Below are 14,225 nucleotides of genomic sequence, written 5' to 3'. Positions count from 1 at the left end.
AAATTAGCAAATTAGCAGAAAGAATACTGGAATAAGTACCTGTGCGTAAAGGCTAGCATTATCACACTATCACTGACCATATGAAACAAGTAATTTAATTTTAAGAAAATAACCTATTATAGACAGCATCCAAAAGCATCTGTATCTGAGAATGGGAGTAGAGTGCCTGTGTCACACTAAGTCCAGGCAAGTAGCATCATGCATCTTGTGCTTTCTTCTCAATATGAAAGGGAACAGTGGCAGACACCACAGATCACAAGCCAGACTTCATAAATTCAGGGTTAGGTTCTTCGATTTGCTTAATACATGTTTGGGTAGACTACATACCTTCTTTTGACTTTGGTTTACTCAACTTTAAAAGGTAACTAATAATGCCTATTTAATAATACTAAATTAATTTTTGTACAATTCTTCCCAAATGTATATTCATTTTATTTTATTTTCATTTGTTTACTTATTTTTTGGTACTGGGAATCCAACTCAGGACCTTGTGCTTGCCAGGCAAGTGCTTATGCCACGGAGCTATCTCCCCAGTCTGATAATTTTCAATAAAGAAAATAATTTTTAATTACAGCAATTAAAGTTATAATAATCTGTATTATACAAATAATACATAATTTGTGAATATTCTTTAAAACATAAATATATATAACTTCTGATTTTATAGCCCAAAGAGTAGATGCTAATCTTCTTACTGTCTATCAACTTTGTATTTCCTTTTCTCAACATATTTTAATAGCTATATTAAAAGTTCTTCTCTACTAATTCGATCACTTTTAGACATTAGTTTTTATTAATGAGTCATCCTTCTGCTTATGGATTACAATCCTTTTTGCTCTTTCATTATATCTGGTTATATGTAGCTAGATGCTGGGTATTATGAATATGACAATATGAAACGTAATTTGGGTGCTAAATGATTTAAAAGATTGTGGTTTATTTTTTCAATATTATATATTTAAATTTATGTTTAACACCTTATTTTAATGTTTTATTAAGGTAATCTCATCTACTGAGGCCTCTGTAGGGTTTATACTGAGTGTCTTTTTGTTTGTTTGTTTGTTTGTTTGTTTGTTTGTTTTGTGGAACCAGGGATTGAACTCAGGCCCTTGCCTGGCAAGTACTTATTCTACTGAGCCATCTCCCCAGCTCAAAGGCCAACTGCTTTCTTTTTTCTTTTTGTGGAACCGGGGATTGAACTCAGGCCCTTGAGCTTGCCAGGAAAGCACTTATTCTATTGAGCCATCTCCCCTGCAGGTGTGTCTCATTGATATGTCAGTAAAGAATCTTTGAAAGTTTAGAATTTAGAAACCAATTGTACTTAACTTGCAAATCAATTTGGAAGGATTTGCTGGCTTTATAATTATAGATGTTGTGCTTCTTCCTTCAGCTGCATATTTTGCCAAAAGTATTACATGTTCATTAATATACTTTCTACCTTATTTTCATGCAATAGGACGAAAGTCTCTGACTAAACACACAATGATCATATTAGACACATAATGATTATGAACCTTTTCACAATGAACATTTCACACAGATACAAAGTGTGTTGCTGGCAAGATTTATGGAAATATCTGCAAAGTACTATATAAAGATTTTTTTGATAACAAACTCAGTTTTACTATCATCCTTACTAAATGTGGTTTGGGGGAGTGTAGAGAAATTAAGCTTCCACCCGCTTATCCTTTGTTATCCTATATCTAATTTAGGACCTTTCATATTTTAAAAGGTTTTGTAAGGCTTAAATGGTATGATGAATTTAAAAGCAAAAAAATCTGTAATTTATTAGAATAATTTTCCTATCTAAGAATACTTTCAGTGATTATTAAACTTAAGTTGGTGTCTTTAGGAAATCTGATCAAAGAGGAGAGTAATGCATTTTATTACATTGTATTAAATTAGTTTTATTTTCAATGGATGATATTAGAAGCACAGATTGAAAATGTCCAGTTGAGTTACCTAAAGTGAAAATTTTCTTGGTCTCTTATATTATTTGTGCTCATATTCAATTTAATCCAAGCATTCTTTGAGCATGTGCTTAATTGTTCACTTAATAAAAAATATCAACGATCTCACTTAGCTGAAGTCTAAATATCTACAATCACTTTCTCTTTTGTCTTTCCATGTATAACAGATATCCTAACAAGGCACTAACATCCCCAAGAACAGCACAATCCTACAATAGGATCCATTACCTTACTGATAATTATTACACATTTGTCAGTCTTGGTAACAGACTATTTTTACTTGATTATGTTCATTGTAGTTTTAAAAACATTTCATATGTGTGATGAAATTTGTTCCTCAGAGCGACTCGAGTTGGTGGCAAAATGCTGATTTTATGTGGGAAGGCAATTCACATATGAGATTGTTTACTGTACAATATCATCGTTCCTTGGAAGACAAGTGGTTTTGCTTAGATTGAATAAACTTTTTTCATATTTTTACCTTTTAATATCACTCAGTTGAGAATTCCAGATCATTTTGTGCTCCTGGTCTCATGAAAAATTCACACTGAGTTTTCCAAAAGTTGACACCCATGTAAATAGACGTGGCTATCACAACAATGCATGCAGTACTTTGCACGACTTAGATTCCATTTTAGAAGTCTAGCGTTGTGTACCTTATGTGGCGAGCAAACCACCATGTCCTTGGGGAAGAGGTTAAGGATTAACTAACTTGGTTTTATTTTGCTGAGAACTTTCACAATTACCTTTAAAACAAATGAAATTTATGCATTGAAATGAAAGATGAAAGCAGAGGTGGTACCTACAGCTGCTCTCATCTCCGAAATACTGTTCGGAGAAGCTCCGGTGTCAGATTCACACGCAACACATACTGCTCAGTTACTGTACACGTGTTTGAACAAATTTTCACAAATCAGTTCTAAAAATGTTGTAGATGTTCTTGTTATTTTAATTTTCATGTAGCAAACAGCATACAGAACTTGTATAGACATTGGCTCTTTCACAATATAATTAGGAGAAAATGTAGTTATCATTAATGTGTCAATTTCAATTCAATTTCTGTTTCCTGTATTTCCTTGATATAGTTAGTAGGTGATGTGTACTTACACTATGCATATATCATTAGGCATATTCTGTTAATAAAGTCAGTTTTTTTATTCTGATCCTGTCTGTTGTCTTTCAGAGAATCCATATATTACTTGATATATGGCCTGAGAGCAGACAGTAATATAACTTAGTTACTGCTAGAAATGATTCTTAGGACTACCCTACTCTTACTGAAGTAGAATCTTTATTTTAACACAGTTCTCAGGTGATTCATATAAACATTAAAACTGAATAAGAATTGCCTTAAAAAGAGCTAATGCTAGTACTTCATTTTACAAATATTCATACACATATGGATGTGACTTATCTATTTTCTACATGAGTATCTGATTTATAAAGATATTATAGAACATGCCTGCTCTGTACACTGAACTAGTGTTTCTTTTCATCATTTAACATATTAAAAAGCAAGCCTAATCAATGCTTTCACTGTTTTTTGTCTTTCATGAAAAAATAACATCGTGTGTCCATACCAGTCTGTGAAACATTTTCAATGACTGACAGAAAAAAACGAAAGCTTTACTTCAACTTGAATCTTGTAGCTTTCTTATAATTTTTCTTTAACTTTCTATAAGACAGTAATTCTAAGAGTAAACTTGTTTGTCAGGACGGTAGTGAACTGTATTTATTTACACTGCCTTGCCATGAATAATTAAAATGCAAATTCACACTTTTCTACAGGCTGTTCATGAGATAAAGGGCTTGATTTCTTGGATAGTGAATCCCGTATTGAAAGTATTTCCTCTTTGTGGATGCCTTGGAAAGTGACTATGTCTTAATTATTTATATGATATTAGTTACATTATATCATTGCTTATATATAAAATATTATTTGATATATGTAATATAATTAATATGATTATCAATTATATCTTATGTGTCTTGCAAAATCATATTTATATTTAAAAAAGACCTCAGAAATCATGGTGCAAAGTAGCTAAATTCATTAAAATTCAGCTTTATTTACCATCACACATTAAAAATGTAGAGCGAGTGGGTAAAGAGATATATCTATGTATGCAAGCAGAATGATTTGGACAACTGTACTGTGGATTCTGCAGGTCTATGGAAAAGAGAAGTTAACCCTTAATTAGTTTTGTCTTTTTTCAATTGTTTTTCCTTTTTCTCTAGTCTTACTTTCATATATATATAGTTTTTCTTCTCCCAATTTTGTATGTATATATCTGGTAGCATCAACAACTAATTTGAAGACAGCGCTATGCAATACAACAAATACTGAGAAATTCATATTTTTAGTGAAATTCTGCATCATTTGTAATTTTTCCATTTTAATACTACTTTGTATTCTCTTTAAAAAATAATAAAAAATTCGAAATGTATATGCCAGCAGAAATGAAAACAAGAAACAATTCTTATTACGGAAGAAATATAATTGATTCCATTCATTTTCATGTCTTTAATTGAAATCTATGGTAAAATAATTTCATAGAGCTTAGCACATTTAGGACACTATTCATATCTAATAAAATGAAGGCTGAAAGATTTTATTTTTAAAAAATCTCTAATTTACTACAACACTTAATTTCATTGTTTTCTGTTCGACCAAATCCTCCTCCACAATTGCCCTTGGGAAAGAAATAAGGGCCACCTAGCATAATCTCTTCAGAAGGCTCCATTGGCACCGCAGTAGCACATCATTAGGTTACAGCATGCAACGCACTACATGATTTTATTACTGTTTTTCATACATGTCTGAAGAAACTCTTCAAAATTATTAATATTAGTTTGAGTATAAACATAACAAATATTCTAATACACTTAAGTATGCATTTAAATATACAATACAGTGGTACAACTTGTGCCCAACAGTTTATAAACTCAGGCAAGTTAGAAAGCCTCTAACTTCGTATGTACAATTGTACTTTCAGTTTTCCTTTTTAAAACTGAGAGTCACAATGCAATGGAAATAGCCCTAAGTTCCCCTCAAGAGCTACTGTGTGCTGTATGAAGGCTAAGTAATCCCTGCAGTGCCAGGGGGTTACTGTTCAGCTGTTCAGGATCATGAGATGGTATCTCAGAGCTCATAAAACACAGGACTGAAAACACAGGGGCATACATGGAAGTAGAGATCATTATGACAGTCCTGGAAGTCTTCCACAAGAAACGTCAACACCCCAGAGGCCAAAATAACACTACTGAATCAACATTTACAGCTTTTGTTCAAAATTAAATCTGATACACAGGGACAACCCACGCTGGAGCATTAATACTAATATAAGAATAATTTCATATTTGGCTTATTCCAAAATACAGACGACCTCCAAAACCTATGGGGGATATTTTCTTAAACATTTTTAAGTGTACAAGATTTATTATGTATAAAACAGGTAACTATCCTGCATTAGCAGTTTCCTAAAACTGTTCATAAAATGCTCAATCCATTCAATAAGGCACAGTGAGGGAAGCGTAACTATTTCTTTAAAATTACATGTTTCAATTCCAAAGCATGAGGGAGTAATTTTGGCCCCTGGAATTTGGAAATATCTTCAGTTGTAATCTTTGGTCTGCATATTTACATGGTGGTTTCTTCCCATTCAAGCTCAACATCACCTATAATATAAAATAACACGTCACAAGAGGGTACCGAAGGTAACAATTCAAAAGACTTAAGTGTTTCACATCAAAAATACAATCCACATGAAAGGCTTTCATCCCAATTTAGATTAGACAGAAATTTTTTAAAAATTATGTGTACATTAAACTTGCTTATATAACATTTTAAATTTAGGATTATTAGGAAACTAATCCTCCTGCTCCAGGTAGTAAATCAAGGAATTGAGCGCATATTGTCTCTGTTTACCTTCCATGGCATCCAGAGAGTCCATCTTCTGCAGGGTGGAATAGTTAACAAAGCAGATGGGCTGATTATTCCCTTTATTTGACAAGAGGTCCAGAATGCACTGGTGTAAGAAGATATACTGCGCCTAGATATCAAAGGAGGTATAGTTAAACAAATGGCAGGAGAGGGATTTTTCTTATACAGAGAGATATACTGTTACACCGAAAAGCAGTATTGAATTCAACAAATGTGAAGTAGCTACATCAGAGACAAAATTTACCATAGTACATTAAAGATGCCTGCCCTTTCAAAAGTAATGTTGCCTAAGTTCCTGTGGCTTCTTGTAACTTCTAAGTTTTTAAAAATACCTGTCATTAAACAGCAAGTGTTAATATGTTCTTTCTTGCTGTGATCATAAAATGTGGCAAATCTTACTTAATTGATGCAGGGGTTTCCTTTTTCTTTTCAGAGGTAATTTCTGTTACAATTATTTTTCTATTTAGAATACAGATTCTATATATTTTTGAAATCTGGAAGTGAGCACATTTAAATATATTTAAAAATTCTGTTAAGCACCTGGACTTTGGCTTAATTATTACCAAGTATCTGTTCACAATCTTTAAATAAAAAGCAGTTGTCTGGGGAAGTTTCCAAACATCTAGGCGCCAGACAAAGAGTTGAAACATTTCATTTGAATGTTTAGGGTAAATTTCACACTATCAGAATTCTTTTATGTTTTAATTCTTCTAAGTCCAACATAATTCAATAATCTACTTGCATTTCTGAGTTTTCATTTTTCAATGATTTAAGGCTAAAGAGAAAGGTATATCTTAAGTAATTGTTATCTGTATACAGGAAACACACTTCACTTTAAAAAATAAACACTATATATATATATATATATGCAAATAGAACATCCTTTAAAGTGATCATTTGAAGAGGTTGTGTTCTCATATATTGCAATAATACCTCAAATCCTTTCTTCAAACTCTGTTGAAATTGTTTTTAGAAATTACTGACATCATTATCAATACGTATTTCTTCCTGGATTATGGAACATTTTCTCTAACATCTCATTACTGGAATATCCGCTGTCTAACAATAGAACTTAATCATATTTACTGCTGTATCTCATGGCCTATGATACTCTCTGAAACATACTAGTTTCATAATGAATGTTTGTTGATTTGGCCCAATACAATTCTCACTGCTTGCCAATCTTTACTATTTAAGGGCAGATGTAACTTGGAGACCATCCAAAAGTCATAAGGAGTCAAATTTTGTAAGTGAGGCGGATGATCAAGTTACAGGATTCAATTTTGGTAAGAGATGAAGTGGTATAAAGTGGTAATTATTCTACTGAAATTGCTAGCAAGTCACTTCTAATGGTAATTCTGAGAGTATTTTCAAATACGTATTGCACGGCAAACAACGTCACTGATAGAAACACACTGAAACAACACGGTATCTTTGAAAGTCCTTTAAATTTATGAATTCTCATATTTTTTAAAAGCACATGTGAATTTGAAGTCATACTTGATATATGAAGCTTCTGACTTCCCAGATCTCATCTTCTCCACTGGAAAGAATGATCGCATAAACTCTGCCAGCAGCGCAAGCTGAGCAGTACAAGACAGCCCCAAGGCTGCCAAGTCCCTCTGCCAACCTGTATCATTGCCAAGGAGGCTGTGCAGAGTCACAAACAGCCCACTTTTACCCTAGATAGGCAAACTAAAGAATTAAGTGCTTTCAATACACAATTTTCTCACCGCCCCTAAAAACTTATATTGTAAGATTTAATATGTATGTATGTTTAAAGAAGCCAGGCACCCGAACTACGATACTCTTCTTTTATGCCCACCATAAATGAGTCCACTCCAATCAATTTCCAGGGGATACAGAATAGGAAAGGGACTGATCCAGACCTGTCTTTATTCAACACATCAATATAATTTCAGGATGTTTTCATCCTGCAGAGCATTCTTTCAGAAAGAACTTGTAAAAGTCCAGACTTCTTTTTCTAATTGAAAGCTACAGCAAAGCTCTGTCCCGGGTGGGGGCTGTGCCCCCTGGGCCGATTAGTGGCACACTGCTGAAGTTCCTGCCTCCTCCGCCCTGCCTGTGACTGCTGCAGTGTGTGCCGAGGCCTGAGCATTTTTCAGGGAAACTAAAAACATGCGATACTACAGCAGCAGAAAATAAGAAACAACCTTTGTGCAAAACAATGGTGGCTTGTAAAGACTGGAGCTACTTTTCTCTTTTTCATGATGAAGAAAAAGGTAGTGCGAACATAACTTTTGAGAACTCGGATAGATAAAAAGCACCTTTGAAGCACCTGCTTTTCAGTCAAGTGGGAACCCGGCAAAATGCTTACTTCACGCTGACTTATGTGTGGCTTCTGAGATACTTTCTTTTATTTACTATTGACAACAAACTTATGAAAGTCATGCCATCTCACAAAAGAAAAATAGCCCAGAAAGGTTAAATATGTCTCAGAGTCAACAATCAGCAAAGTTGGATTCTGAACTCGGTCTCTGACTTTGTAATCCTTTTTCTTTCCATTTCCTTCCTCAACCCGGGAAATTCTGCTCTGGGTGGTGAAACCGTCATAACTTATGAAATTTATAACAGCTATTGAGCACTCCAGTGGGTACATTTGTAGGCATTCTTGAACATGCTGCTTACACAGTTAAGTTCCACAAAGCTGCAGCATGTGACAAATTTACTTCCCCCTTTATTATTTGAAGATTTCAGACACTAGAAATAAACAGTCCCACTCCCTGTTCTATGTTAGATTTCTTTGCATCTTTATTTTTTAACTAAAAATCAGAAGAATATTGGATTTTAATTACAGTTACAGTTGGGTTGATAGAAAGCCCCCATAAAACTCCTGCACACATGATCTTCAGGGCCCACTCTGAAATATAAATGTAAAGTCCACTCCTCAGAAATTGTAAGCCAGGAAAGAAAACATTAAATCCCAAACAAGTCCTTGTGAAGAAGCCACACAGGTTTCACAGCCATGGAGCAGCCTGATCACATGTCATATTCTACTTTTGAAGTGACAGTAAGGAAGAGTGATTCTTGACTGCCTTGCTTCCTTTCAGCGTTTGGGGAATGGGATAGATTCTATCGCCTAGTTTTACCTAATTGTCACAGAACTGAAATGGCTGTAAAAGATTCTTACAGAGATTACAGATTGATATTAACATGTACCAGGAAAGCCCCAATGAGTGATAAGAAATTTCCACCTGACAGTCTGACAGTCCTCTTAGTTCCAGAAGAATCTTCCTATAGCTAGATTATGATGCAAAAATAACAATGTAATAAGGTATAAAAAACTAGATCATTTTAAAAACATATATGTATATGCTTTTTAAAAATATTATCAAAATATATTAAGTATGTACACAGATTCAAACATGTATTTTAAAACTACTATTAAAATAAAAGGCATCTCTATGTATTTCTTTTTGGAAATACCTAATGATGATATGAGCCACAGCAATTAGCAATGTTTTCAAAATGCTACCTATTTGATTTTATGTTTTTCAATTTAAATTGAATACTTAAAAGATTTTGAGTATGATATCTCTGGCCTGGAGCAGCTTCTTTCTAAAAGCCCTAATATCCCATGATACTGGCATTACAGGGCTGTAGTACAAAAGGATCGAAGGGTTCCACAGTCATATGAGTTTGGAAAATGCTGCCCTAAAGGGAAATATTTGGTATTTGTAGTTTTCAAACCACACTAGATAAAGACACTGAGAAGTTCTGCCTTTATAAACAGTTTAATTTCTATCTCACACCTATTTTAGGTAGAGTACCTTGTTTCCTAATACTTTAACAGTACTGATGCCACTTACTGCTTTAGAGCACAGTCTGGAAAGTAAAGCTGCAGGAGACCCTTGCATTTACAGCAAGAAAATCTCAGTACTTACATTATGTGCAAGGTTAAAACCAAAATACAGATGAGAACAGTTTGCATGCTATAGCTAAATATTGCACAGTCTGAATTTTGACTCTGACATTTTAAAATATTTTTGGAGTGTCTTTTACCTTCTTGGTATGCTACAGCAAACAGAAACCCTGAAAATTCACCCAGGATTCAGAGACAGATTTATTTAATGTTGGACACTAATTGGGATTATTCCCAAACTATCAATTCCTTCTATGTTGGTCTAGGGCTTCTATGGGAGAAGCAAGCAGGAAATAGAGACAGAATGTCTTGTGAATTGGGGATTGGTTCTTACTGTATGTGTCACAATGATCAGCTATGCATCATAGTAGCCAGTTATTTCTAAGAAATAAAAGTAAAATGAACAATAGTGCAAACTATTCCCCAGGCAGCTTACAAACAAGTACACGGGCTGAGGGGGTGGGTTGAGGGTGGTCATCTTTTGCTACATTTCTCCCCCTCTTTTTTAAACTTTCATTTCGTTTTATTTTGAAGAGTAAAAACAGAAGCAAAGAACAAATGCAAAAAGACAGAAACAGGGTAACATACAGTGATGCATATGTTACAGATTTTCACAACCAGCATAGCTAATTAACAATAATTGTTATATTATCTATTTTTATCATCAAATCTGTTGTTGAGATAGATTGATATAATTATGCAGGATTTAGGAAATAATTGAATATTGGTGCTTGCTTTCAAGAAATCTTAAATTTTTTTCCTTGCCTTTTTATTTGTTTTGACTTATTTCAAAGAGGGTACAATACTTGATAAGACATTGGATATGGTACACATTTCGAAGACTAAGATGAGAAGCATTCAACCGTGGGGTTTGTACTATACATTGCTGTCCTTGATGTTGTTGCTCATCTCCTTCTCTTTTTGTTTCAGCAGCAAATATTCGCTGGGCATATTACACATGAGACAAGGCCCAACTATAAGCAGCAACAGTAGGGTTGTTAGTGATCCCAGGACAGACCCTAGCCAAGACTGTCTTATTACAAAGATAAGACAGTTGTCTTATCCTAAGTTGTTTATAGGAAGAGATATATTTTCCCTTTAGTGGCTGTGTCTTACTATTGCTTTGGCAAGGTGCTGAGGGAGTTAATCTGTTCTAGGTGCATGGCCAACATGACTTGGACACTCATCAAATCTTGGTCAAGTGTTCTATTCTTTTGGGGCAACCATCCATAGGGTTTAAGGGCAAAACAACAGTTCTCAGGGGAAAAGGAAGCAATGAATAGGGTCAGTAGCAAGGGAGATACTTATGGAGCAACTCTATGAATGAGTGTTCTCCAGCTTTAGCCCTATGTGGACTGTTCAGCATTTGCAGTGACCAAAGCAGGGCTCTGACCGTGCTGTCCCTTTCAAGTGAGCTAGTGAGCTATCTAGTCCAGGTAAGTTCTTCAGCAATCATCTGCATGGGCTCTTTTCACTCTGAAATGGTAGATCTACAGCTGGATTTTGGAAATTTGTAGAAGTCATTAATATGTACCTTGGTTATATGGGTGTGCAAGAGTGCCTACAAGATCAGCTTATCTTTTAACTAAATTTTTGTGGGGGTAGTTATAAGCTGTTTTTGTAGGGATATGTTTTTCTTCTTTTTCCTTTTTTTAAATTTATTAGAGCTTATGGCCTATATACTGTATATGGTTTTTATTTAGTTACTTCTACTACAAATTCAGGCCCATTGTCACTGCCAATAGTCAAGAGTAGGCCCTAATGCAGGACCCTATAAACTTCTATTGTCAGTACAGATGGGAAATGGGAGGTCGGGCTAGTCACACAGACACTGGAGCCTAAGTTGTCTGCAGGGATACAAGAGCTGGCACAAAAGCTTGAGCTTGCAGAATATAGAATAGAGGGAGGTCATGTGACTGGGGTTGCTGTTTCAGTAAGGTGATCCCTGAAGGGAGCTTAGGCCTCTGGACTGGATTATTTTCCATTAGTAGCTGGTTTCTAAACAGCAACAGAAAGTAGAAGCAGGAGATCTTAGGCCAAAATAATGTTGCTCAAGGTAACCACAGCACATATAGCCTGGGGTAACAGAGCTCCTTCCAACCATAGACAGGGTGTACTCAGCATCTGTCTGGGGGTTTATATTTCAGTCAAGGTCTAGTGAGCTCAGCTTGATGGGCAAATACGTGGCAGGACTGAGTGGTCCACAGGTATTCAGAAGGTCCTGCACAGCATGTAGCACCTGAACAGTTAGGTCTTGGGCTAAGGTAAGCTGGTGAGCTTTCTTGATCATAAGGACAATGGCTAGCAGAATGCAAAGAAGAAGGGAGAGTGTGGCAGCCCTTAAAGTCTGGATCCAAGTATTTGCACAGGTAGCCACTGGGCACTCCCAGGGGCTGACATTCTGAGTGAGCACTGCTGTTTTTAAGACCTTGAGGGTCTAGATTCTACAGAAGCCAGCAGCTCCAAGAAATGTTCAGTTTCTTTTTTTGTAACCAGTTTCTGCAGAGTTTTTGTGTCTTTTTAGCAGGCAGCTTGGGTGTCATTAACCAGAAATACAGTGATCTTCTCCAGAGAGGATAAATACATTTTGAACCTCTGGGAGGTTGAATCCAGGTCAGTTGACTTTTCAGTCTAGAACTAGCTCTTTCCACTTAAAGATGTAGAGGGGACTGGCTCACAGGGGCGAAGTGAGGGCAGAATAAGGCAATTTTAGGTCCAGGCAGGTGTACCAGCAGGCTGTGGGTGGCAGAAGACCGAGGCAATGTGTATGGAGGGCAATTGTGGTAGCAGTGGCAGCTCAGAGATCTTCAGCTGGCTTTATAGGCAGACGAGGTATATTTTAGCAGTTTGTCTATAAACATTTTACAGTTTCGAGGCCTCATTTTTTTCAGGGGACTGTGATGAGGCTGGAAGGAATACAGAAACAGGCTGTCCCAATGCCAAATCTGTTGCTAGTGCCTCTCCCCCAAATAGTGGGAGAGTTCCTAAACACTTGTGGCAATTGAGTAACAGTGCCAAAAGGGTGTCTGGGTTGGAATCACAGAATACTAGGTGATGGCAGGCGTGGAGATCTTGCCCAAGATGATAAATAATCTGTCAGGCTGGTGTGTGCCTAGATGCCTGTTTGTGCTTCCTGTGACGTCTGACAGCAATCGGGGGAGGGCTCATTGGAATGGCATTTTGGTAACCAGGCCTGGAGGCAAGTCCTTAGTTCACACTCTATGAGGAGGGTTTTCAGAGCTTCAGAATTGCAGTCATCTGTCTCAGGTTGGTGCAGGTATCCTCTTCCTCTAGGGGAACAGTCAAAGCTGAAAGTGCAGGGCTAAGTGAGAGGGCAACTGACTGGCTTGGTACCAAGGAGATGGTTGCTTCTAATTTGAAAAGTTCTCTTCTCAGAAGCAGTATGAGGACTGGCTTATACAGGAATTTATATTTGACTAGATATCCTCCCAGGCTGTAAATCTGTGCCTGGAAGAATTGGGGAAAGAGTAACAGTGGTCCCAAAGATAGTAACTTTTTGACCACAGGAACTTTTGAAGGCAGAGAGTTCTGTTTTATTGTCTACCACAAAAGTTACAGGTTTACTCCCCATTTTTGCAATTACCACAGACTCTTGGGAGCCCAATCTGATAGCGCTCTGGCTATCTTCTCCATCCAGGCCTGTTCAGGCTGAGGTGGGCCTGCATAGTAAGATTTTCTTGCATCTCTTGGATGGAAGGGACATTCATTTCTGTACCTATAGCTCTTGTAACGTATAGCCAGATAATATCATGGCCTATCAGGCTGGATTTTCTTGCAGATACCAGGTGCTTCTCTTTCATCAGGTTTCTCATTAATAGTGGTTGATGAGCTTTTTGTCTCTTTTTTAATGTTTCTGATAAGCACTTTACTGGATTCTTTTTAGGGAGGGTGATCTTCTGGAAAGGTCATGGCAATTCGTTTGGCAGGGCTGACAGTCCGATTTTTCCCCAGTTAAAATGTGGGACTCAGAAGGCATTGCTGACAGTCATCCTGGACGGGTGTTAGATAACCCATATGACCAGGATAGGTGTGTCTGGGATGGGAACCTCTGACCGAATGCAGGTGATGACTGATTCAAATGGAACTGGTTCAGCTGACTTGAGAATGTAGGGGCATAACTGTTGGCAGCAGATGCAGTGGCTGACAAGGATGCCAAGGCAGAGTTCTCAGAAAGAATGGGTGTCTTTTGGCCTTTTTTTCAACCATTTGTATCATTTTTAACTCTGTAATCTCAGAAAAGCCCTTTTTCTTAAAGTCATGGACTATGGGTTTTGACTAAGTAGTTCCCATCACTTCCTATGTGTGTGTTGTATACTTTGAGTCATGGAACAACAGACAAAGGATGAGTGTCTCTCAGAGAGAGAGAGAGAGAGAGAGAGAGAGAGAGAGAGAGAGAGAGAGAGAGAGA

General features: G+C 36.5%; 1 protein-coding gene across 1 annotated transcript in view; it reads right to left on the bottom strand.

Moving 5' to 3' along the window:
• Positions 1–4,578: 4,578 nt before the first annotated feature.
• Ptprq (protein tyrosine phosphatase, receptor type Q) overlaps positions 4,579–14,225 on the bottom strand; it is a 219,508-nt gene continuing 209,861 nt past the window's right edge. Inside the window, exons 43-44 of the mRNA XM_023716180.1 lie at positions 5,899–6,022; positions 4,579–5,648 (exon numbers count right to left, since the gene is read on the bottom strand). Coding sequence (XP_023571948.1) covers positions 5,611–5,648; positions 5,899–6,022 — 162 coding nt within the window. The 3' untranslated portion in view covers positions 4,579–5,610. The remainder of the gene's footprint in view (positions 5,649–5,898; positions 6,023–14,225) is intronic.

Source organism: Octodon degus, unplaced genomic scaffold (genome assembly GCF_000260255.1).
Source record: "Octodon degus isolate 3935 unplaced genomic scaffold, OctDeg1.0 scaffold00004, whole genome shotgun sequence".
NCBI lineage: Eukaryota > Metazoa > Chordata > Mammalia > Rodentia > Octodontidae > Octodon > Octodon degus.
Note: the sequence above shows the minus strand (reverse complement) of the source record. Positions and strands in the feature narration are given on the sequence as shown.